This window comes from Biomphalaria glabrata, chromosome 2 (assembly GCF_947242115.1).
Source record: "Biomphalaria glabrata chromosome 2, xgBioGlab47.1, whole genome shotgun sequence".
NCBI classification, from domain to species: Eukaryota; Metazoa; Mollusca; class Gastropoda; family Planorbidae; genus Biomphalaria; species Biomphalaria glabrata.
The window spans coordinates 15,020,661-15,046,905 of NC_074712.1; the positions used below are offsets into that span (position 1 = coordinate 15,020,661).

Genomic DNA, 26,245 nt, shown 5'->3' on the forward strand with positions numbered 1-26,245 from the left:
GAAGTGACTTTGATACAGAGACTTTAGCTAGATCTGGAACAAGACAGTAAACATTTGAGAACGATACGTGTTCTATTTTATTGCCGTTAATGAAATTATTATTATAGCTTTTATATAGCGCTACTTTCAAGCTTATAGCATGCTCATTTGTGGACCAGTTGGGGGGGGGAGGGAGTATCTAGGAGTTGGTTTTCCGTGCTGCCTTTAGGCGCTCAGTAAACACAACTCTGCCCGAGTCGGGTGTCGAACCTCGAGCCCTTCTAGGTAGCCCTTCTAGGTAGCCAAGCCAAGCCAAGTTCAAGAGAACTTGGCCTCTCGACCACGCTTCCCAATGTGAACATGCCATGTATTGCTCTGTTTCTTTCTTTCGTTGCTTCTCCGCAACAACATCATAACAAATTCACATTTTTGAAATGCTTGTAAATGACGTCATCGTTCTTTGTGCACATTTTTGAACTGCTTGTGAATGACGTCCTCGTTCTTTGTGCTCGCCGGTCTAACATCAAAGAATCTATGGGCGCTTGTGCTCTCTACCGGCTACAAAGCATCAATTTCAACGTCTCTCAAACTAAAACTTTATTTGTATTGAGGCTGTTTGTTTTTTTTATTTTCATTTTACTAAAGCTGATTCTGGCACAAATATTATATTGCCTTGAACAAGTCACTCGTAAAATTGTCTATTTTTAATCAACGAAAATCTTCAAAGAATACCTATAAACCTACATCTTGCATGAATATTGTTTTCTAATGGTTTTGAGAATCGCTGCACCGTCTGCTGGGCAGGATTAGAACAACAGTTGAAAGGGAGACGATTACAATCAAAACAGAAGAATGAGAGTTACCTTCCCCTGGTCTAATAAACTTGAGAGATAAAAGGGACATGTTACGGGAGGAAAATGAATGTCTGTGTGTGTGTGTGTGTGCGTTTTGTGCATGCATGCCAGATAACGATAAAAAAAAGGTTTGCACATGGAGAGAGAGAGAGAGAGAGAGAAAGAGAGAAACATCTTGTCCTTAAAACTGTAAGTTAAGTCCTTCTGCCTATTTGACTGAAACGAACAACATATGTTCGAATCCTTCATGAGATTAGGGCTTAAAAGGGAAGGGGGGTGGGGGAATGTGTCATTAGAAACGTTCAATTCTTGCAAGACATTCGTCCAGGCTGGCAGCATGGTTCCTGTACGCTGTTCACCCCATGGCCATTAAACAATGCAGAATTAGCAACACCCGCCCACACAACGTCCGGTCGCGGTCAGTACAGATTCGGCCATTCATCATTCTTTCATGAGACAATCCTTTGGAACACATACAGACGCAGACTCGCCTGCACTTGTTGACCCTCCCAAGTTAAGGTATACATTTCAATCCAAGGAACAAGAGTGTATTCGGTCAAACCTTAGTGAATGGGGAGGGGTGGGTAGGGGGACTAGAGAGCGCTGTTTAGATCTCAACTATCTCTATTTAGAATATAGAGTTTAACAATTGTAGTCAAACTGAATTGATATTTGTTTGGACAAAAATAAAATGATATCTTTTCATACATTTGTTGACAAAAACAGTAAAATAATAAAAATAATCTTTATTATCCTTCAGGACATTTGTTTTACAATTGTGCATTACAAAAACAATACTTGATTAGAGCAAACGTGACCACAAGATAGACGTTTATAGCCCAGTTACTTTTCAACATTACATGCAAAATTACATGTGATAGATTATTCAACAATTATTTTGTTGTTGTTGTTGTTTAACATCTGATGTCATTTTTTAATCCTGACAAAAGAGTGTATCAAAATGTGTGTATCGAAATATGTGCATCGAAATGTGTGTATCGAAATATGTGCATCGAAATGTGTGTATCGAAATAAGTGTATCGAAATGAGTGTATCGAAATAAGTGTATCGAAATGAGTGTATCGAAATATGTGCATCGAAATATGTGCGTATCGAAATGAGTGTATCGAAATGTGTGTATCGAAATGAATGTATCGAAATGTGTGTATCGAAATGAGTGTATTGCAATGGTGTCGAATTACGGCCGCCGGAATATCAAGCAAGGCAGACTATATTAGATTCTAGTTTCATTTCTTGTGTCAATCAAGTTAAATATAAGAAATACTTTTTAAACAAAACTCACATCGAGTTGAAAATGCAATTATATCCATTATTTTGAATCAATTATATCAATTATTTTGAATCAATTATATCAATTATTTTGAATCAATTATATCAATTATTTTGAATCAATTATATCCATTATTTTGAATCAATTATATCAATTATTTTGAATCAATTATATCCATTATTTTGAATCAATTATATCCATTATTTTGAATCAATTATATCCATTATTTTGAATCAATTATATCCATTATTTTGAATCAATTATATCCATTATTTTGAATCAATTATATCCATTATTTTGAATCAATTATATCCATTATTTTGAATCAATTATATCCATTATTTTGAATCAATTATATCAATTATTTTGAATCAATTATATAAATTATTTTTAATCAATTATATCCATTATTTTGAATCAATTATATCCATTATTTTGAATCAATTATATCCATTATTTTGAATCAATTATATCCATTATTTTGAATCAATTATATCCATTATTTTGAATCAATTATATCAATTATTTTGAATCAATTATATCAATTATTTTGAATCAATTATATCCATTATTTTGAATCAATTATATCAATTATTTTGAATCAATTATATCCATTATTTTGAATCAATTATATCCATTATTTTGAATCAATTATATCCATTATTTTGAATCAATTATATCAATTATTTTGAATCAATTATATCAATTATTTTGAATCAATTATATCCATTATTTTGAATCAATTATATCAATTATTTTGAATCAATTATATCCATTATTTTGAATCAATTATATCCATTATTTTGAATCAATTATATCAATTATTTTGAATCAATTATATCCATTATTTTGAATCAATTATATCCATTATTTTGAATCAATTATATCCATTATTTTGAATCAATTATGCAATTAATTTATTACGACTCAAAATTACGATACCATACAAGTTTGTTGTCCGAAAAGAATAAACCGTTTGGTCTAACAGTGTACCTTGACCTTTCTAAGTGCGATCCGAGAAATTATCAAGTTACTGGATATATTTTGTCATTTTACTGTTGCAAAGTTTCAACTTGATCCGAGATTGGGAAATAACGTGTACTAGATTTTGACCAGACAGATGGACAGAGTGACTTGATATTAGTTCGGTAAAAAAATGTTTAGCTGTATCTGTATCGTCGGGACATGAGTTTTCTATCTACTTATCACTGACCCACATATTCTATATTTTCTCATGTTTAACACAGTGTATGTGTAACAATTCAGTGCATGTGTAACAATTCAGTGCATGTGTAACAATTCAGTGCATGTGTAACAAATCAGTGCACGTGTAACAATTCAGTGCATGTGTAACAATTCAGTGAACGTGTAACAATTCAGTGCATGTGTAACAATTCAGTGCACGTGTAACAATTCAGTGCATGTGTAACAATTCAGTGCATGTGTAACAATTCAGTGCATGTGTAACAATTCAGTGCATGTGTAACAATTCAGTGCATGTGTAACAATTCAGTGTACGTGTAACGATTCAGTGCATGTGTAACAATTCAGTGCATGTGTAACAATTCAGTGCATGTGTAACAATTCAGTGTACGTGTAACAATTCAGTGCATGTGTAACAATTCAGTGCACGTGTAACAATTCAGTGCATGTGTAACAATTCAGTGTACGTGTAACAATTCAGTGCATGTGTAACAATTCAGTGCACGTGTAACAATTCAGTGCATGTGTAACAATTCAGTGAACGTGTAACAATTCAGTGCATGTGTAACAATTCAGTGCACGTGTAACAATTCAGTGCATGTGTAACAATTCAGTGCATGTGTAACAATTCAGTGCACGTGTAACAATTCAGTGCATGTGTAACAATTCAGTGTACGTGTAACGATTCAGTGAACGTGTAACAATTCAGTGCATGTGTAACAATTCAGTGCATGTGTAACAATTCAGTGCACGTGTAACAATCCAGTGCATATGTAACAATTCAGTGCACGTGTAACAATTCAGTATCACCCTGAGAAAAACGCTCATTACAAGAAAAACATTTTAAAAAAAAACTTTTAAAAAAAACCTAAATAATATGTAGTTGCATCAATTATTTTGGATCAGTCATGTGAATAAATCTTGATCTAGACTAATAATAATAAATCTGTGCAATTAAAAATATTTCTACCATGTTTTTGGTTACCGCAATGTCATGCTTTTACCTTCTCATTGCGCTATGATCCTATCACTTGTCTAGGAAAGGGGGGGAAGGGGAGAAGGAGGTGTCTTGGTGAATGTTTCCGTGATCCTTTTTCAAGGGCATGTTTAAAAAAAACAAACTTCTCACTCAGGGCTCAAGCCTCATCAAGGGGACTAATTTAACTTATACCACCACATCTGTCAAGTACGATTTCTTTCCCTTTATCGATTTAAAAAAAAAATCAATAACCAATAGTTAGTTAACTAACTGTTTTTTTTATTGATTCTTGTTTGACAGGTACAAGATATGATCATGTGAAATTTGAACTTGATTCATGTGTCTTTCTAGTCCCACATGTTTCTTAAACTCTACTAAGTCATTGGTCTTTCTGGCTGATTCAAGCCATACCCAATGCAGCCTAGTTAAACAATCCGTTACATGACCTAATGACACTAAGGAAGAAGGCGGACGAATTTGTCCTTTACTATGGAATAACAAATGTGCCTTTGTGTCTCTCTGAATTGTTTTTATAAGGTTTTCTTTTTGTATTTGTAAATTAGTGTTCAGTGCTTTATGCATTATAAATAATTTACTTTTTAGTCTTCTGTCCTGAACTGTCTCTAAATTTTGTGATTTTACTCATATTTTTTAAGCTAGTGTTTCGTTGTTCTACTTTCTGTATGTTTGGTTTCTGGGGTTGAGGGGTCCTACATAAAAGATGTTTATTCTAATATTGGTCTAACCAAAGGTAACTGCAGCTCAGTTTTATCTTCCTGCTTGATTTATAAAAACAAATTATGTTAAGAAACCCTAAGAATTAGTTTTCTTAATTATTTCATCAATATGCGGGTTCCATGATACGTTTTTATGTATTATAACACCTTGATATTTTTGTGGAGATATTTATTAATAATTTGATCTTTCCATATCAGGAAATCATGAATTTATTGATTGGACAATATTGCCAAAATAATTTTTTTGCAAACTATGGTGGTCATCTTTGTCAAGTGTCACAGATGCCATTATAGATTTATTTGTATATTTCACATTTAAAAGCTTATGTGTAAATAGAAATATAAACCCTTGACTGAGCCTCAGGAATTACCCCACAAATCTAGATCCTTGACAGCGCCTCAGGTTTTACCCGAGACGTAATTACGATGTTGCAAATCTATTGGTTGATTTGAAAATAAATAAAGACATTTTAGCGCCAGAGAATTGACGAGAGCAGAAAGAACGCGAGTCGATGAAAGAATTTCCTAGTAGACAGTCGCGTTTTCTAAGAGCTCTGATTTAAAGCCTTTGTAATGTTATTTGTGCTTATTGATCTGTAACTTGTACATAAGCTGTACTTACGTTTTATATTTAAATAAAGTTCCAGAGTTGTGTTTTAACAAAGAATCTTTTATTGTGAATCCTAGATCGTCATTTATTCAACTATTTTAATTCAAGTGAAATCCCCGGCACCACAACACACGTTGTGACATCAAGAAATATGATTTTAAAAATGCATTTAATTGGTCTATATAAGTCCTTTGAAAAGTCATTAATTAGATTTATTTGCTAAGTTTCACAGGTCCATGTCCACTGGAGTAATATTAGCTTCTCTCCAGTCCCTTGGCACTCTGTCAACTCTACCTTGATTAGGGAAAACTTAAAGAGGTAGTTTGAATACTAGCGCTAGTGTGTTGCTCAGTCATCTAGATGGAATGCCGTCCAGGTGATTTAGTGACCTAACTACTCAAAACACGAACACTATATGAAATAGTTATGAAACCTGGATGGAAGGATTTTTTTTTTGGCAAAAAAATATGTGTTTGTGTGTGTGTGTGTGTGTGCACATATTAATCTTTATTACATTTTGACCCTTCATTCTTTCGGAGGACGTTGATTGTGCCCTAGAATAGGTTCTTCCTGGAGTTAGTGGAAAAATTGTAGCCTCCCCGACATTGCCAGCAAGGGGGTCTGCGGAAGCGCTGTAAGTTCCCCCAGCGCGGGGCAAAGCCACGCCGCCAAGCACTATTTCCGGTATGGAAAGCCAACAAACTGCATATTCTGAGGTATCTACAGTGCATTCTCCTGCTAATAAAAAGTTTTTTTTTTCAAAAACCTTATGTGCTTTTCTCACTGACTGTCACTAGCAATAACTGAAGGCTCTTCCTACCTGCTCTAAGGACCTCCATGAAAGTGTGGCGCCAAGTTGTACTAGGATGTCCCTGTTTGCGCTTTCCTTGTAATGGCCTAAATGTCATCGCAACTCTTATTATGCATAGTTCATTTTGTCGGAGACAAACTTCAAGCGACGCTCTGTCACAACTTTACTAAGGGGGTCGACTCCCCTATTTGGCATAGAATTTCCTTAATTGAGACCCGATCTCTAAAACTTACTTCTAAAATCCGTCTTAGCCATCTTTGTTGAGCCACATTTTGTTGTTTTTTTTTCAATTTCAGCAAATGACTATTCACTACATTTTATTTATGGAGCCCCTCCACTGGTAGAAATGTGTAACCTCTCTTGGATACGCTCTTGGAATTAGGTGACTGTAGTTTGCTTTAGATTTCATATCGAAAAGAGAAGTTTTATCGTTAAAATCATTTTTTGGGGGAGGTGGGGGTTTAAAGTAAAAAATCTGTGGAGGTTTTTTTCTTTTTAAATTCAAAACCCCTTAGCTACGCTCATACAATTTGGTGACTGTAGTTTGCTATAGAATAAAATTGAAGAGTGAGGTTTTCAACCTCAAAACTTTCTGTATTGGGGTATATAAACTCAAAACCGTCAGGAGGAGTTTTAAACTTTAAAAAATGCCCTCTGGCTTTGCTATGCTCATTGAATTTTGAGTGTGTAATTTGATTTTTGTTTTATATTAAAGAGGTATATTTTAGCTTCAAACCCCGCTAAAGGGGGGTTTAAGCTCAAACCCCTCTCGCTAAGCTCATAGATTTTTGATTGTGTAATTGGCTTTTTTTTTTAGTTGAAGAGGTTTTTTTATGCTTCAAACCCCGCTGAAGGGGGTTTTAAACTCAAACCTTTTTGGCTACGCTCATAGAATCTCTCAGGTGACTAATATATGGATAGTCTTATATTGTATAAATCGTATATTTCGGAGCGGTTTTAAAATCAAAATCTTATATAGTTATTCTTTTTGATTAGGGAATTGTCGTTTGCATTTATTTTGAGTGTGTGTGTGTGGGGGGGGGTGGGTGGGTTTGATTAATCGCAGCTAAAAGGTTCATTTATAGATAATGAGCGATAATCATTTGGCATGTTCGCGATGTTATTTTCCTACAATATTGTATTTCCTTGACCTTTCAAATGTTATACACAAATAGTATTTTTTTTTATTAAAAGATTTTTATTAGAGTAGCATTTTCAACTCGCCTGTTAACGTGACTCTTGGAAACGAAATAATATTCAGTCTTTATTGTTATCAGTTTATGGTGATTACAAACTGAATGAGTAAGCCAGATCAACTAGAAATGTATATAATGAGTTCCATTATTGAATCCCTCTCTCTCTCTCTCTCTCTCTCTATGTCCCAGTTCTAAACATTGGCCTGGTTTTTACCCCTCTTTCTCTTTTGATATTGATGCCGGGAAAATTTACTGAAGCCAATTACCAGGATTTAATAAGTTGACTTGAGTCACGTGATCTGGACACGACCATTGGTCATTTTGGTTTTAATTTGCGGGGTCAAGGTAATACTTTGAGTAACATTTTAAAGAATTAAACAGACCAACAAGACAGAGTCTATTTTATTTTAAACACAGACCAACAACGCAAAGTCTATCATTTTAAACACAGACCTACAACGCAGAGTCTATTATTTAAAGACAGATGAACAAGGCAGGGTCTCTCATTTAAAGACAGATTAACAAGGCAAGGTCTATCATTTTAAACACAGATTAACAAGGCAGAATTTATCATTTTAAACACAGACCTACAACGCAGAGTATATCATTTTAAACACAGATCAACAAGTCAGGGTCTATCATTTTAAACACAGACCTACAACGTAGAGTCTATCATTTTAAACACAGACCAACAAGGCAGAGTCTATCATTATAAACACAGACCTACAACGCAGAGTCTATCATTTTAAACACAGACCTACAAGGCAGAGTCTATCATTTTAAACACAGACCTACAACGCAGAGTATATCATTTTAAACACAGATAAACAAGTCAGGGTCTATCATTTTAAACACAGACCAACAACGTAGAGTCTATCATTATAAACACAGACCAACAAGGCAGGGTCTATCATTTTAAACACAGACCAACAACGTAGAGTCTATCATTATAAACACAGACCAACAAGGCAGAGTCTATCATTTTAAACACAGACCAACAACGTAGAGTCTATCATTATAAACACAGACCAACAAGGCAGAGTCTATCATTATAAACACAGACCTACAACGCAGAGTATATCATTTTAAACACAGATAAACAAGTCAGGGTCTATCATTTTAAACACAGACCAACAACGTAGAGTCTATCATTATAAACACAGACCAACAAGGCAGGGTCTATCATTTTAAACACAGACCAACAACGTAGAGTCTATCATTATAAACACAGACCAACAAGGCAGAGTCTATCATTTTAAACACAGACCTACAACGCAGAGTATATCATTTTAAACACAGATAAACAAGTCAGGGTCTATCATTTTAAACACAGACCAACAACGTAGAGTCTATCATTATAAACACAGACCAACAAGGCAGGGTCTATCATTTTAAACACAGACCAACAACGTAGAGTCTATCATTATAAACACAGACCAACAAGGCAGGGTCTATCATTTTAAACACAGACCAACAACGTAGAGTCTATCATTATAAACACAGACCTACAACGCAGGGTCTATTTATAGAATCGTGCACATCGTATGGACAAGTATGTTGTCATGAAAAAAGAAGTGAAATTAGGGTCAGTGTTCATATACTGGGTCAAATGTTATCAAGTTATGCAATTTAATATTCAAATATCATTCGTGTATTATGCAGACAATTAACCTTACTCTCTCTCTCTCTCTCTCTCTCTCTCTCTCTCTTTATGCCTTTCTTGTTTTTGTATGTCTTTTTCGAAATTATTATTTATATTATATGACCTTCGATTGAATAAATTAATTTCTTATTTCCAGGAGTTCTCTGCCCATTGTTCAGTCAAATTGCCAGCAAGTTTTTCACAAGTTATGAACTTCCCGACCCACGTCTTGATCCAGTCGGTCAAATGTTTTAGGAACACATCAAAAATTCATCGCTGAGCTTCGAACTAAAACTTCTGTCGTTAGTATCTCACGTAAGTCTAATGTATGGATCTTTTTTTTTTTTAATGTTCAAACTGTAGACTTTAGTAAGAGATGAGAAAAGAAACAGATGACACCGTGTGTTTAATGTACTTACTATATCGTGTATATTAGCCTGACGGTAGACTCATGTGATTTCAATGGACCTAACAAAGAGCAGAGACTTTTAAAAGATGACACCGTATGTCTAATGTTCTTACTACATCGTGTATATTAGCCTGACGGTAGACTCATGTGATTTCAATGGATTTAGCAAAGAGCAGAGACTTTTACAAGATGACACCGTGTGTCTAATGTTCTTACTATATCGTGTACAAGCCGACCCGCGGCGTAGCATACGCCCCTCCCCTCTTTTTTTTCTGAGTATTTTAGACGATAATAATATACATGTACACATGAACCATTAGTACAAACTCGGACGTTCCATAGACGACCCACACACACACTCACACACACACAAAAGCTCAATCACAAACAGGCACACGAACTCACTAATACTGACAACCAGATAGACATGCGCTCTTCAATGTAGGAGAACAGAGAATGGGTACAAAGGAAAGAGGAGAGAAGTCGCAAGATATAGCCTTATGAATATTAAATAGCTGTCTATTCGCTCGTAGGCAGTTAGATCTGGGGGAAATCGGCCGCTCGATTACTTGTGTCCTCTTTCTATCTTTTGGCTATTTGTATTGATGGATGTCACATTAAAGGGAAGACAACTCAATGCAACTAGGTGGCCACCCAGTCGAGCTAGCCCTTAGGTGTCTGTGGGCCTGTGTCAGTGTGTGTGTGTGTGTGTGTTCACTAAATGTTGCACGGTTTGACTTCTGGCTTCCTTGAATGTCCAAGCCTTTTTTCTTAGAACCCCATCACATTGTATAACCCGCAACTGTGTCCCGTTATAATTAGGTGATAGGCATTTTAAGCCTTAAAAACAGAAACAATACATGGTTGACTAAGTTACACACACACACACAGACTGTGCTGGGGGGAGGTGGAAAGAAGAGAGCGATAAAGAAAGAGAGAGAGAGACAGAGAAAGAGAGAGAAAGAAAGAGAAAAGAAGAGAGATAAATGGATGTATTTAAATGTGAAAACGTGAGTGAAGCTTGTGTGTGACAGAGTGAGAAAAGCTGTATGTGTGTGAGAAAGTGAGAGAAACTGTGTGTGTGAGGTGAGAGAAGCTGTGTGTGTGAGAGAGAAAGAAACTAAGAGCATTAGCCTCACAACTGAGAGAGAAAGGAGGGAGGGGACGTCGAGGAGAGAATGACCTAAACGACAGCCTGGCCTTTGGTCACAGCCTCCAATGTTATCATCAAAGTTCCGTGACTGTCTTAATCAGCCCACATTTGTCGGACTTGATGTTGATGTAGTTTGACTTGGCGATGTTGCTGGGGTGGATGGCAACAACCAGCACCAAATGTCACACCGACCTAATACAGCCGCTCCAGTTAACCTTTAGAAATCTCAAAACATGTTGTCATTGACAGGCTTTACTCATGAATATTTAAGTTCAAATGAGAGGAACTAATTACTATATGAATACTAGCAGTACACACCGGATACGCCCGTTGATTTGTTCCCAGGCTTTTTATTGATAATTACGGCCGGAACACTAACACCCTTTTTTTTTTTGTTTTGAAATAAACGGGCCACATTTTAACGACCAACCTTATATACGTTTTTAGTCCGTGAATTAATGTATCTTTTACAGCACGCTCTCTATTTCCTTTTTGGTCTCTCTCTCTTTCTCTCTTTTACGCTCACAGGAACACACATTTTTTCTTTAACTTTCACATCGTAATTTCTCCGACATAGACTTTTGACTTGATCTGGAAAGATCCGCTTCATAATGTGTCCCCGACACACATGCCCTCATAGTTTGTGCCCGTTAATTTTAGTAGCACTTTTATTTATCCATTGCTCCCCCTCTCCCCGCCAACAACTAAAAAAGTTGATCCATCCTACACTCTCCCGTTCCCATTGTTACATTTCTCTTGGTATTTTGTTCTCTACATAACGAGAAATTTCAATTTGGTTTTATTAATTGTAATTGTTTATTTGACCCCATTTGAATGTAGTGAAAGGACACTAGATCTGGATTTACAATTTCAATGCTATTAAGGTTTAGTTGTTTCTTTGTTTGTTTCTTTGTTTGTTTCTTTGTTTGTTTGTTTGTTGTTGTTGTTTTTTATTTTTGTTTTTACAGTGTTACAAAGTACCATTCCATTTCTTTGCTCTCTACCTTTCTCTCTCGAAAAAAGAAAAAGAATCTAGATCTCTCGTTTTATATCTATTCGGATTGTGTATTGTTTTGTATTGAGACCGCGTCTGAAAGAAAGCGGAAATAACGTAAGGTATATTGAAAATAAGTAGACTTAGGACAAAAGAAAAAATTGCTATAAAAACTTGTGATATTTTTGTACGCTTTATTTGTAGGCTGCGGCTTTTTGAGAAAATATCGTAAATAAAATACAAAGGTTGGATAGAAAACTTGCGGTATTTCAACAATAGCAGTCGTCAGGTTGAAAATCAGTTAAAACCGGTTCTTAGCAAGCGTCTATGAGGTAAAAGGAACCTGTGTACGAAATTGCATGCGAATTTGTACGTCATTTAAGAGATTCCTAGATGAATGAAGGAGTCAGTGAGTGGTATTGTACGTTAATATTTATGGATTAAAACATAAGAACAAGTTTGAAATCTCTCGATCTATTCAAGAAATGATCATCCAAATATTTAGTGTACAAGATGTCAAAATGGTGGAGAGTGAATGAGTGTTCTAGCAAAATCTAGAAGCCGGCGCCTGCGATTCACTTGGACTTATCCATTATATTGCCTATAAATTCAAATCTAAATCGTATATAGGTCATGTTATTCAATAGCACTTTGAAATCTGTGGCGGAACCGAAAGGATTTGTGCTGGGTAAATCAGAAAGATGTTTAAAATAATGCTTATTCCTTCATTGTCCCAACGGCAACCTCCGCCCGCGAAACTTGGACGTCATCGTTAAAGGTTGAAAAAAGACTAAACGTGGCTCAGGAGCGTTGGCTGAGGAGGACCCTAGGAACAACATGCCAAGGTCATGTGACTCAGAAATCCTTTCCCGCACGGGCACTCGTCCCCCTAGTGAAGTAGTGACTGAAGGTCGAATGAGATTCGCCGAGTAAAAAAGGCAGGTTTCAATATTTTCAGAAAGAACATCACAATGAAATTCTATCAAAGACAAATGACAGAGAAGAATGGAGAAAGTAGGTTGACAGATCTTATGTGGTGCCCAGCGGTCTAGTAGACCAAACGATAGGTGAAAGTGAATGTGAAGTTAGATGTGAACCTGGCCTAATGTCTTATATCTAATTGATCTCAATGTTTTGTAAAGGGTCAATCTCTTATTCCTAAAGAAAAAAAATGTCCGTAAAAAAAAAAAAGCTCGTTTCCGTTATGTGATACCTGTCCTTTAGCATTGCAATTAACGCGATAATATAAAAAGCTACTTATTAATTGTTGTTTTAAATTATGTCCAACTTATATGCATACTTAATAGATTTTTTTCTCTTTAAAAAAGAGTAAAAAAAAAATTGTGTAAATGTAGTAATTAATATGACAGAACTTACATAACTTATCAATACAAATGTAAAAAAAAAAAAAATTTTGACAAAAATCTAAAACAGTTTGCATAAATGTGTTGAAAATATGGTAAATAATCATATCCCCTACTAAAGAGCATCCAATGTTTGTTACTATTAATAGTGAATAGTTGTAAAAGTGCTGTATTTTTATGAAAAAACAGCTTGCAAAAGGGATTTAAAAATGAGATTTTTCGCTTTCAGAAAAGAAAAAGTAGCCGTTGCATCAGAACTTTGAATGGTCTATTATATTCTGATGTCGGATTTTCACTATCTTTTCTAGTTTACGAGATCTCAACGGGACGGACAGACGGACTGACGAACAGACATTTCACACAAAACTAATAGCGTCTTTTCCCCTTTCGGGGGCCGCTAAAAATTGTTCATTTGATTTCTTCATGTGAGCTTAGTTTTAAAACCTTATCAATTAAGAATGATTCAATCGATTCTTAAGATATACATAAGTTTTCACAAATCTTGTCATGAATGGTCTGCTAAATCTATAGAGTTTGTTCTTGTGAACCAGGATATAAACCTGAGAAAGTTTCTTAATGCTGACTTGGAGACAGGGATGCATAATCAGCAAAGCATGCACTCGGAATAACAAAAAGGCGAATTTATAATTGTATTATGGTGCTTATGTCAAGACTTGTATATCTCTACATATCTAGCTTTGAGGAAAACAGTTCAGCTACATCATTAAATTGACCACAGTTATGGTTTTAAGGCGGATTCGGAACAGATGATAACAGACTTGAAAAGAGAATCTTAAAAATTTTTTAAACACTTTTTTATATTATAATGAAAAACTCAAGCATAGATATGTACAGGCGTATAAAATATAAACATACAATATACCAACACAATCATGTGGGCGTAAATGTAAATATCAACGAGTCTAATCTTCTATAGAATAAACTCGTGTGTGTGTGTGTGTGAAGATAACTCTTGCAAGGACCATGACGGATTGATCCACGAAACGGGATAGAAAAAAAAAGGGGGCAAGCCCGAACAGACATCCAAGCCTTTAAGGCTAAACATTGTGAAGAACACAAATATTCTAAATACGCAACAAAAGGCGAGGCGAAAAGAAAAATAAAACTGAACTTCTATTGTGTCTATGCGATTTCTGTATGTGAATGTTTCAGAAATCTTTTCCCTCCAAAGTTGCACCCCTTCGTGTGTGCAGCGCGGTGCGAGTATCTTTTAACGTGAAGACACTCAATGACGTCATAGAGATGACAAGAGTCCCGTTCGCGAAATGTCTTTCAGTTACATTAGATTGTAATTTTTTTTATTGCAGCTTCCCTAGTGATCTGGTTAATTTTGATGTTGAATTGGCTTTAGAAGTAATCATATTTTCAAATTTTTTTTTAAACAACACACACACCCACACTAATGTGTGACTTTGGATGTAAATATCGACGGAACAAGCAAGCGTTATGGGAAGTTGGGGGCGGGGGGGGGGATAACGAGGTCTGGAAGGAGGAGAGAACTCTAGATTAGAATATAATCCTACTCTTGTAGTATTCGCGTCAAGGTCACCTTATTTACAATAAATTAAGTACGAATATTTGCTTATTGTAAAGTTCCCTTTCAGATCTTGCGATTTATAGGGCAGATGTTAAGATCATCTGTTTCTTCGGTCAACGGTTATCGAGCAGGGTGTCATGTGGCCAGTGCAAATACCAACTGTCTTTACTTTCCCCAGGACCCCAGGTTCTGAAGCCAAACGCTCAATCACTCAGCCACCGTGCCCTCTGAATAGTTGCCTATATTGCTAGTAATAGACATTGGAATTTCTATAATAGTGAAAATAGATTTCTAGCTCGTTCTCAGCAGTCTGAGAAATAAAGATTGGGTTAGGTAGTTATGTCAAGGGTAGACAATAAGCCGGTCTTGAAGTCGTTTAAATAAGTTGATTATGTCTGCTAGTCAAACTAAATTATAGCGTGTAGTTGAAGTACGTGTTCAATAGTGTTGTGATTCTAAGCTGAGAAATAATCGTGTGTTGTAGTCCGTTAAGAGACTTTCTCTTTCTTCACTTTGGTAACACAGTGAAGTTTTGTGTCCACAGACATTGTACTGAGGCGTGTTATATTACATCTCAACTAACAATCTCACCGTATCACTGATTTGTTTCAGTAAACGATCGTGGGTAATTAGTACAGTGGGTCCCCACTTAACGACGGGTCCAGAAAGTAAGTCATGAAGTATGTTTTGTTGTTATGTTTGACCCTAGATTTGGATAAGGTATTAATCAATTTTTTAACAGAAGACCAAATAGTGATTTTTTTTTTCTTTTAAAACAATATGCTGGCAGCCTCTTATGAATGTATGTTATTTCGAGCATTTTTTCCAGAACAATCCTGTCTTGTCGACGTTGAACGTTTGTTCTGATTGATGGCCACCTTTTTGGATGATCTCACCCAGCACGTGCAAACATTCTTCAGCTGCCTCCACACTTGCTGCCTCCAAACTTGCTGCCTCCACACTTGCTGCTTCCACACTTGCTGCTTCACCGTGTAGACTTCTGTTGTGGTGGCTGAATTGGCGTTGAAAGCGACGGAAGCAACTTTTGTTTGCACTGACTGTTTCAATGCATTCTTCTCCATCTCGTGCTTTCAGCCTGGCAAAGATGTTTAGTGACTCGCAAAGATGTTTAGTGACTCACAAAGATGTTTAGTGACTAGCAAAGATGTTTAGTGACTCACAAAGATGTTTAGTGGCTCGCAAAGATGTTTAGTGGCTCGCAAAGATGTTTAGTGACTCGCAAAGATGTTTAGTGACTCGCAAAGATGTTTAGTGGCTCGCAAAGATGTTTAGTGACTCGCAAAGATGTTTAGTGACTCGCAAAGATGTTTAGTGACTCGCAAAGATGTTTAGTGACTCGCAAAGATGTTTAGTGACTCGCAAAGATGTTTAGTGACTCGCAAAGATGTTTAGTGACTCGCAAAGATGTTTAGTGACTCGCTCTTTATGATATGGAAACCAAGGAGCATTCTCTTATTTGATTGTTATACCAAATTGCAGGCAGTTACTCCATTTCATAAATCAGGCCATTGCACCTTATATCCCACAGTACACTTCGCCAGTTCCTTCACTTTCACTTTCAGTATGGTTGAAATGGTAGACTGAGAAAACCGTCATGCTACTAGCGATGGCTAAGACTTTCATTCCAACTTCGTGCTTCTGTATGGTCTTCATCTTTGTCTCTAGGTCAGTGGTTTTACTGGGATTCTTAGCGGAAGATCCTGTAGGAATAGAACTCTTCATTTCGGAAGATCCTGTAGGAGTTGTACTCTTCCTTATATCCACCATCTTGATGGGATACGTTTTTTGATCTTAAAAATAGTAAAAAAGAAAAACAAAGTTCTCGAGCCTACGTACAGTGTGAGAAAGAGCGAGCTTGTTGCCGAGCTGTCTCAGTCTAGCTGATCGTACACAACACAAGCCACTCTGCTGACACTTCTCCCTGCACCGCGCGAAGTTCAAAAATATTGCTCGGCCATCCGTCGTATCTTTGAAACGTGTCGTAAATCGGAATGAAACGGAATGAATGGTTATTTGTGAGAGTCCGTCGTAACTTGAAGTCGTCGTTAAGTGAGGACTCGCTCTATATGTCAGGCTTAAGGAATGAAAAAAAAAGCCTCATCACTTATGCTGTTTCTTTTGAGATATTTCCCTCATGTCACTCGCATACCACATGTAAGAATCCCTAAAGACATATTATACGCTGAGCTTGCAGAGTGATTCGGACCCAAGGCTCCTACAGAGATGTCTGTAAGCGAGACATGAGAACCACGGGCATCGAACAAAGTATGTGGGAGGAGATAGCCCAAGACCGGACAGCATGGAGACAGACTGTACATGCTGGTACGAACTTCGCCGAGTGCAAAAGAAACGAAGCTGTATCAGTCAAGAGAAAGAAAAAGAAAGCTGCCCTGTCAGCTAGCCCTAGGACAGATTCATATACATGCACGAACTGTGGCAAACTCTGCCGCTCCAGAATTGGCTTGATCAGTCATACCAGATTCTGCCCCATCTCAAGACGAGACCAAAGCCAGTGACTCAACTGGGGGCATTGTTTTCCGAGACATGAGGAGCCATATAAATTTGCCATCAAATGCCTTCCTAATAGCCAAATAGTTTTCTTTTTTTTTTTGTTTATAAATGACTCCGTTTACTGCTCATGTTTATTATCATATTATCATTATTTGTATAATATGTGCTGTCAATACCATGAGTGATTCCCATTGGCAAGGGTGTTAACATTGTAATATTGTGTATTACGTCACATATTAATGTGTAAATAAAGAGAATCTTGATTTGATCTGTTTCATAATATTACATGTTTGCTAATCAAGAATGACACGCCTTCCATGCAAAAGATTCTTGGGGATTAGATGTTAACACAATGAAAATCCAAACTTGCATAAATGATAAACTTGGAAGAAAACAAAATGTTCACGTACCTGATAGTTCTGGTCAGCGGAGGTAATGTTATAGAGTGTTTAGGTCCAAAGTCAGTCTTGTGGTCAGTGAGTCGCCTTCTCTGGGTCCACATGAGAGCGCTTACCAAGGCTACTAGCAAGATGACCATGGCCAGAAGACCAAACACAATGATTGTATCCATGGAGACTAGAGAGACAAAAATGAAGTCACGTGATACAGACTGTTTCCGAAACCGTATGTAGCGAATTTGTAAGCTATGAAGTGATTTGCTTTATTATTTCTGGTTATTTAGTAAGTTACCTAATTAGGTTTTTTGTTGTTTTTTTTTGTCTGTTTATTTGTTTGATTGATTGATTATTTATTAGTTCTGGTTATTTAATTAGTTATTTAGTTAGCTAGTTAGTGAGTAATTTGTTTGTTTGTCTGTATGTTTGATTGATTGATTGATTGTGTGTAGTTTAGTTAGTTAGCTACCTGGTTAGTCTATCTATGGTGTTGTCACTATCTAGTTAGTTTGTTAGGGTTAATCATGTAGTTTGTTATTTATGTATTTATTTAGGTGGTTAGCTAGTTGTTTATTAAATAGTTGTTAGCCGCGTATAGAGTAGAGGTGGCACTACGACACTTGAGTATTTCTACACGCCTTTATTTCCCTAACTAACCTTGTACACTTTAGCACTTTAACATTCCATTTAGCACCGATGAATACATTAGCACATATCATACGACTTACATATTAACTTACCCTAAATTTCTCTCTGGTCGAGTTATGTACGTAACAGCACTATGTAAGTAACATCACATAATGTAGACAATGAACACATAGTAAGCACATCAGTACACAGTGTACATGCAACACACAAAGTAAACACACGTTGATGTTTAAAACGCACATGTTCCCAAAAGGAATTTGAATACATTCTTTCACAATTAGCTTGTTGTTGTTTTTTTCTCGCATGTTTTCGGCCATGTTTGTTAATTGCCAACTAATTTCTTTTACGCCGGAATTACTAAATGCTAGTGTTGATTGGTGTTAGCACGCGTGTCGACAAGTACAAGTATAATATATATATACTTTTATAGATGTGTGTGTGAGTGTGTGCTGCGTTCCCGAATCAGGTGCAAGGTTACTTTTAATGTTCTGAAAAGAAACCCCTTTGTTGTTTTTGTTTTAATTAAATAGGCAAAGTCATTTTTATATGCATACACACTTTAAGCAAAATAACCAGTCTCTTATTTATTATATAGCTCGATGTTTGTCATAAATGTAACTCGGCAGTAAGTGCTACATATATGTTTGAAGGTTCAGCATTGATTTCTGGTGTTCTAAAATTGTATATGGTTTTGGAAACTAAGTATGCATATTGAACGTACATACACATAAGCATTTTCAAGTTTTTTATGAGCAGTTTATCTACGATGTCATTGTGCCCTTGGACCACAGTTTCGTGTGAAACGCAATTTGTGAGTATGACTAATCTTCAGGGGCCTGCTTACGAGTTCAAATGTAACATAAACTCTCGTTATTATCTGGTCAATTAAGTATGTATGCTATATGCAACTTAGTAGAAAAACCTAATAAATAATGTTTTTAAAACAATGTTTAAAAGGCAGTTCTGTGTGTTAGTCGAAAGGAATGTCAAGTATCATCAATTCCATTGAGGACGAGAGTTTTTCCCTAAGAGATTCAAATTCAAGATTGTTAGCAGTGGCGTAGCTAGGTATTTAGAGGCCTGTGGGCTTGACCTCTTTAGGAGCCCCTTCCTTTTGACATTCAAAATTATGACATAAGATAATGGTTTAATGTAAAAACACATTTTGGACACTCATTTGGGAGCCTCCCTCAAGTGGAGGCCCGGAGGGATTTTCAAATTTGGACCCCCTCCCTCAAACCTAGCTACTCCACTGATTGTTAGTTCGACACTCTAGCGAGTTACCATTCGGCCACCTCGTACCATTTGTGTTAAGTGTTAAGTGCATTCACTTTTAAATGAGCATTTGGCACTCTTGTATAAACACCAGGACCTCAAATCTAGTGTCAAGTCCCAACACAGGGCTGACTATTAAATATTGAATGAGTAGCCAGTCACGTGATAACCTTTTTTTTTTCAAGAAAGTCAACACTGGTGTCCAGTGGGACTAGGGGCTATAGTTTGCTTAAGTGACTTTTAGCATTCAATAGTCCAGCCTGGGGTCATCAATGAAAGAGTTGTGGTTGAACTCAAGATGCGATGACCTTTACGCTTGGTGTCAATTTAGACTGAACTTGGAGTTGTATATAGATTTATATTGCTTTATTATGCGTCATTATAACTGTGCTCTATTCTTTTTTTTCTATCTTCTCTCTCTCTCTCTGTCTCTTTCTCTGGTACTGTGTCGTTCCTCTCTGCATATTTGATCATTCTCTTACACTCTTTATTTACTGTCTCTTATTTTGTCACTGAATGTGTTTTCTCTCTGTCTAGAAGGACTGTCTTATCTTATATCGTCTTATTATAATTATATCACGCACTATACCAAACATACTTTCTGTCGTTATTTTCTTCTCTCTCTCTCTCTCTTGCAACCAACTTTCTGTTACCCGTATCTCTATGTGTCTTGTAAACATATCTGTCGTCTCTCTCTCTCTGTCTGTCTTGCAAACATACTCCCTGTCAATAGCTTCTCTCTCTCTGTCTCTCTTGCAAACAAACTCCCTGTCAATAGCTTCTCTCTCTCTCTGTCTGTCTTGTAAACATACTACCTGTCAATAGCTTCTCTCTCTCTGTCTGTCTTGCAAACATACTCCCTGTCAATAGCTTCTCTCTCTCTGTCTGTCTTGTAAACATACTCCCTGTCAATAGCTTCTCTCTCTCTGTCTGTCTTGTAAACATACTCCCTGTCAATAGCTTCTCTCTCTCTCTCTCTGTCTTGCAAACATACTCCCTGTCAATAGCTTCTCTCTCTCTCTGTCTGTCTTGCAAACATACTCCCTGTCAATAGCTTCTCTCTCTCTCTCTCTGTCTTGCAAACATACTCCCTGTCAATAGCTTCTCTCTCTCTCTGTCTGTCTTGTAAACATACTCCCTGTCAATAGCTTCTCTCTCTCTCTCTGTCTTGTAAACATACTACCTGTCAATAGCTTCTCTCTCTCTCTCTGTCTTGCAAACATACTCCCTGTCAATAGCTTCTCTCTCTCTGTCTGTCTTGTAAACATACTCCCTGTCAATAGCTTCTCTCTCTCTGTCTGTCTTGTAAACATACTCCCTGTCAATAGCTTCTCTCTCTCCGTCTGTTTTGCAAACATACTCCCTGTCAATAGCTTCTCTCTCTCTGTCTGTCTTGCACGCATACTCCCTGTCAATAGCTTCTCTCTCCGTCTGTCTTGCACACATACTCCCTGTCAATAGCTTCTCTCTCTCTCTGTCTGTCTTGCACACATACTCCCTGTCAATAGCTTCTCTCTCTCACTGTCTGTCTTGTAAACATACTCCCTGTCAATAGCTTCTCTCTCCGTCTGTCTTGAACACATACTCCCTGTCAATAGCTTCTCTCTCTCTCTCTGTCTGTCTTGTAAACATACTCCCTGTCAATAGCTTCTCTCTCCGTCTGTCTTGCAAACATACTCCCTGTCAATAGCTTCTCTCTCTCTGTCTGTCTTGCACACATACTCCCTGTCAATAGCTTCTCTCTCTCTCTGTCTGTCTTGCACACATACTCCCTGTCAATAGCTTTTCTCTCTCTCTGTCTGTCTTGTAAACATACTCCCTGTCAATAGCTTCTCTCTCTCTGTCTGTCTTGCACACATACTCCCTGTCAATAGCTTCTCTCTCTCTCTGTCTGTCTTGCACACATACTCCCTGTCAATAGCTTCTCTCTCTCTCTGTCTGTCTTGTAAACATACTCCCTGTCAATAGCTTCTCTCTCTCTCCGTCTGTCTTGCAAACATACTCCCTGTCAATAGCTTCTCTCTCTCTCTGTCTGTCTTGTAAACATACTCCCTGTCAATAGCTTCTCTCTCTGTCTGTCTTGCACACATACTCCCTGTCAATAGCTTCTCTCTCTCTCCGTCTGTCTTGCAAACATACTCCCTGTCAATAGCTTCTCTCTCTCTCTCTGTCTTGTAAACATACTCCCTGTCAATAGCTTCTCTCTCTCTCTGTCTGTCTTGTAAACATACTCCCTGTCAATAGCTTCTCTCTCTCTCTCTGTCTGTCTTGTAAACATACTCCCTGTCAATAGCTTCTCTCTCTCTCTGTCTGTCTTGCACACATACTCCCTGTCAATAGCTTCTCTCTCTCTCTGTCTGTCTTGTAAACATACTCCCTGTCAATAGCTTCTCTCTCTCTGTCTGTCTTGCACACATACTCCCTGTCAATAGCTTCTCTCTCTCTCTCTGTCTGTCTTGTAAACATACTCCCTGTCAATAGCTTCTCTCTCTCTCTGTCTGTCTTGTAAACATACTCCCTGTCAATAGCTTCTCTCTCTCTCTCTGTCTTGTAAACATACTCCCTGTCAATAGCTTCTCTCTCTCTCTCTGTCTTGTAAACATACTCCCTGTCAATAGCTTCTCTCTCTCTCTCTGTCTTGTAAACATACTCCCTGTCAATAGCTTCTCTCTCTCTGTCTGTCTTGCAAACATACTCCCTGTCAATAGCTTCTCTCTCTCTGTCTGTCTTGTAAACATACTCCCTGTCAATAGCTTCTCTCTCTCTGTCTGTCTTGTAAACATACTCCCTGTCAATAGCTTCTCTCTCTCTGTCTGTCTTGCAAACATACTCCCTGTCAATAGCTTCTCTCTCTCTGTCTGTCTTGTAAACATACTCCCTGTCAATAGCTTCTCTCTCTCTGTCTGTCTTGCAAACATACTCCCTGTCAATAGCTTCTCTCTCTCTCTGTCTGTCTTGCAAACATACTCCCTGTCAATAGCTTCTCTTTCTCTCTGTCTGTCTTGTAAACATACTCCCTGTCAATAGCTTCTCTCTCTCTGTCTGTCTTGTAAACATACTCCCTGTCAATAGCTTCTCTCTCTCTGTCTGTCTTGTAAACATACTCCCTGTCAATAGCTTCTCTCTCTCTGTCTGTCTTGCAAACATACTCCCGTCAATAGCTTCTCTCTCTCTCTGTCTGTCTTGCAAACATACTCCCTGTCAATAGCTTCTCTCTCTCTCCGTCTGTCCTGCAAACATACTCCCTGTCAATAGCTTCTCTCTCTCTGTCTGTCTTGCAAACATACTCCCTGTCAATAGCTTCTCTCTCTCTCTCTCTGTCTGTCTTGCAAACATACTCCCTGTCAATAGCTTCTCTCTCTCTGTCTGTCTTGCAAACATACTCCCTGTCAATAGCTTCTCTCTCTCTGTCTGTCTTGCAAACATACTCCCTGTCAATAGCTTCTCTCTCTCTCTGTCTGTCTTGTAAACATACTCCCTGTCAATAGCTTCTCTCTCTCTGTCTGTCTTGCAAACATACTCCCTGTCAATAGCTTCTCTCTCTCTGTCTGTCTTGCAAACATACTCCCTGTCAATAGCTTCTCTCTCTCTGTCTGTCTTGTAAACATACTCCCTGTCAATAGCTTCTCTCTCTCTGTCTGTCTTGCAAACAAACTCCCTGTCAATAGCTTCTCTCTCTCTGTCTCTCTTGTAAACATACTCCCTGTCAATAGCTTCTCTCTCTCTGTCTGTCTTGCAAACATACTCCCTGTCAATAGCTTCTCTCTCTCTGTCTGTCTTGCAAACATACTCCCTGTCAATAGCTTCTCTCTCTCTGTCTGTCTTGCAAACATACTCCCTGTCAATAGCTTCTCTCTCTCTGTCTGTCTTGCAAACATACTCCCTGTCAATAGCTTCTCTCTCTCTGTCTGTCTTGTAAACATACTCCCTGTCAATAGCTTCTCTCTCTCTGTCTGTCTTGTAAACATACTCCCTGTCAATAGCTTCTCTCTCTCTGTCTGTCTTGCAAACAAACTCCCTGTCAATAGCTTCTCTCTCTCTGTCTGTCTTGTAAACATACTCCCTGTCAATAGCTTCTCTCTCTCTGTCTGTCTTGCAAACATACTCCCTGTCAATAGCTTCTCTCTCTCTGTCTGTTTTGCAAACATACTCCCTGTCAATAGCTTCTCTCTCTCTGTCTGTCTTGTAAACATACTCCCTGTCAATAGCTTCTCTCTCTCTGTCTGTCTTGTAAACATACTCCCTGTCAATAGCTTCTCTCTCTCTGTCTCTCTTGTAAACATACTCCCTGTCAATAGCTTCTCTCTCTCTGTCTTGCAAACATACTCCCTGTCAATAGCTTCTCTCTCTCTTTCTGTCTTGCAAACATACTCCCTGTCAATAGCTTCTCTCTCTCTCTGTCTGTCTTGCAAACATACTACCTGTCAATAGCTTCTCTCTCTCTCTCTCTGTCTTGTAAACATACTCCCTGTCAATAGCTTCTCTCTCTCTCTGTCTGTCTTGTAAACATACTCCCTGTCAATAGCTTCTCTCTCTCCGTCTGTCTTGCAAACATACTCCCTGTCAATAGCTTCTCTCTCTCTGTCTTGCAAACATACTCCCTGTCAATAGCTTCTCTGTCTCTTTCTGTCTTGCAAACATACTCCCTCTCAATAGCTTCTCTCTCTCTCTGTCTGTCTTGCAAACATACTACCTGTCAATAGCTTCTCTCTCTCTGTCTGTCTTGCAAACATACTCCCTGTCAATAGCTTCTCTCTCTCTGTCTGTCTTGCAAACATACTCCCTGTCAATAGCTTCTCTCTCTCTGTCTGTCTTGTAAACATACTCCCTGTCAATAGCTTCTCTCTCTCCGTCTGTCTTGCAAACATACTCCCTGTCAATAGCTTCTCTCTCTCTGTCTCTCTTGCAAACAAACTCCCTGTCAATAGCTTCTCTCTCTCTGTCTCTCTTGCAAACATACTCCCTGTCAATAGCTTCTCTCTCTCTGTCTTGCAAACATACTCCCTGTCAATAGCTTCTCTCTCTCTCTCTGTCTGTCTTGCAAACATACTCCCTGTCAATAGCTTCTCTCTCTCTGTCTGTCTTGCAAACATACTCCCTGTCAATAGCTTCTCTCTCTCCGTCTGTCTTGTAAACATACTCCCTGTCAATAGCTTCTCTCTCTCTCTGTCTGTCTTGCAAACATACTCCCTGTCAATAGCTTCTCTCTCTCTGTCTGTCTTGCAAACATACTCCCTGTCAATAGCTTCTCTCTCTCTTTCTGTCTTGCAAACATACTCCCTGTCAATAGCTTCTCTCTCTCTGTCTGTCTTGCAAACATACTCCCTGTCAATAGCTTCTCTCTCTCTCTCTGTCTGTCTTGCAAACATACTCCCTGTCAATAGCTTCTCTCTCTCTCTCTGTCTTGCAAACATACTCCCTGTCAATAGCTTCTCTCTCTCTCTCTGTCTGTCTTGTAAACATACTCCCTGTCAATAGCTTCTCTCTCTCTGTCTGTTTTGTAAACATACTCCCTGTCAATAGCTTCTTTCTCTCTGTCTGTCTTGCAAACATACTCCCTGTCAATAGCTTCTCTCTCTCTCTCTGTCTTGCAAACATACTCCCTGTCAATAGCTTCTCTCTCTCTCTCTCTGTCTGTCTTGTAAACATACTCCCTGTCAATAGCTTCTCTCTCTCTGTCTGTCTTGTAAACATACTCCCTGTCAATAGCTTCTCTCTCTCTCTCTGTCTTGCAAACATACTCCCTGTCAATAGCTTCTCTCTCTCTCTGTCTTGCAAACATACTCCCTGTCAATAGCTTCTCTCTCTCTGTCTGTCTTGCAAACATACTCCCTGTCAATAGCTTCTCTCTCTGTCTGTCTTGCAAACATACTCCCTGTCAATAGCTTCTCTCTCTCTCTCTGTCTGTCTTGCACACATAACATCTGTCCTATAGCTTTTCTCACTCTGTCTTGGAAACACTCTCTGCCACCCCTTTTTCTCTATCTCTCTCTCTCTCTCTCTCTCTCTCTCTCTCATACACACACACAACACTCTTACATTTTTCTGTTTTTACACGTGCAGTAGGTCACAATGACATTAACATTCTTGTGATTCCTGAATAAACAAACATTGACCTGCTGCCCACTCCTACTTTACCATTCATTCCTATCACTATTTTTTTAACCAAACATTTCCAAACTATTGAGAAATTCTATCTTACAGCATTCCGTTCCTATCATAAGATTGGTCATCAGTGGTTTTTAATCACCTTTTGCTTAAGATAAAGAAATAAAAATCGTACAGCTTTTGTTCTCTACTAAAAGTACATCATAGGTCTTTAGTTTATAACAAGTCATATCATTATCTTTTTAAGAATACCTACTTTATGGTCCAGTAAGTCATTAAATTAAACAATCATATCTAAGAGAAAACAAATAGTTAGCATGGGGACCGAACCCACGACACTCTATGTATTAGCGTGAGCCTCTATCAGCTTACTTAATCAGTCATTTTTTCTTACTGTGTGCAACATTTCAACTCAAAATAAGTGATTCACAATTTTTCTATACCTAGATTTCAGTTGGTACTCAACTTATATATTCTTATATACAATCAATGTTTTGATCTACTAAC

The 26,245-nt window shown here is 37.8% G+C and overlaps 1 protein-coding gene across 2 annotated transcripts in view; it reads right to left on the reverse strand.

The window, feature by feature from the left end:
* Positions 1–26,245, reverse strand: part of LOC106059824 (synaptotagmin-15-like) — a 289,123-nt gene that overhangs the window by 199,638 nt on the left and 63,240 nt on the right. The window contains exons 1-2 of one of the 2 annotated variants that reach the window (XM_056019265.1): positions 18,448–18,589; positions 17,723–17,888 (exon numbers count right to left, since the gene is read on the reverse strand). In XM_056019265.1, the coding sequence (XP_055875240.1) occupies positions 17,723–17,883 (161 nt within the window). In that variant the 5' untranslated portion in view covers positions 17,884–17,888; positions 18,448–18,589. Of the gene's footprint in view, positions 1–17,722; positions 17,889–18,447; positions 18,590–26,245 lie in introns of those variants that run through there. The other variant, XM_056019264.1, reaches the window with a different exon arrangement.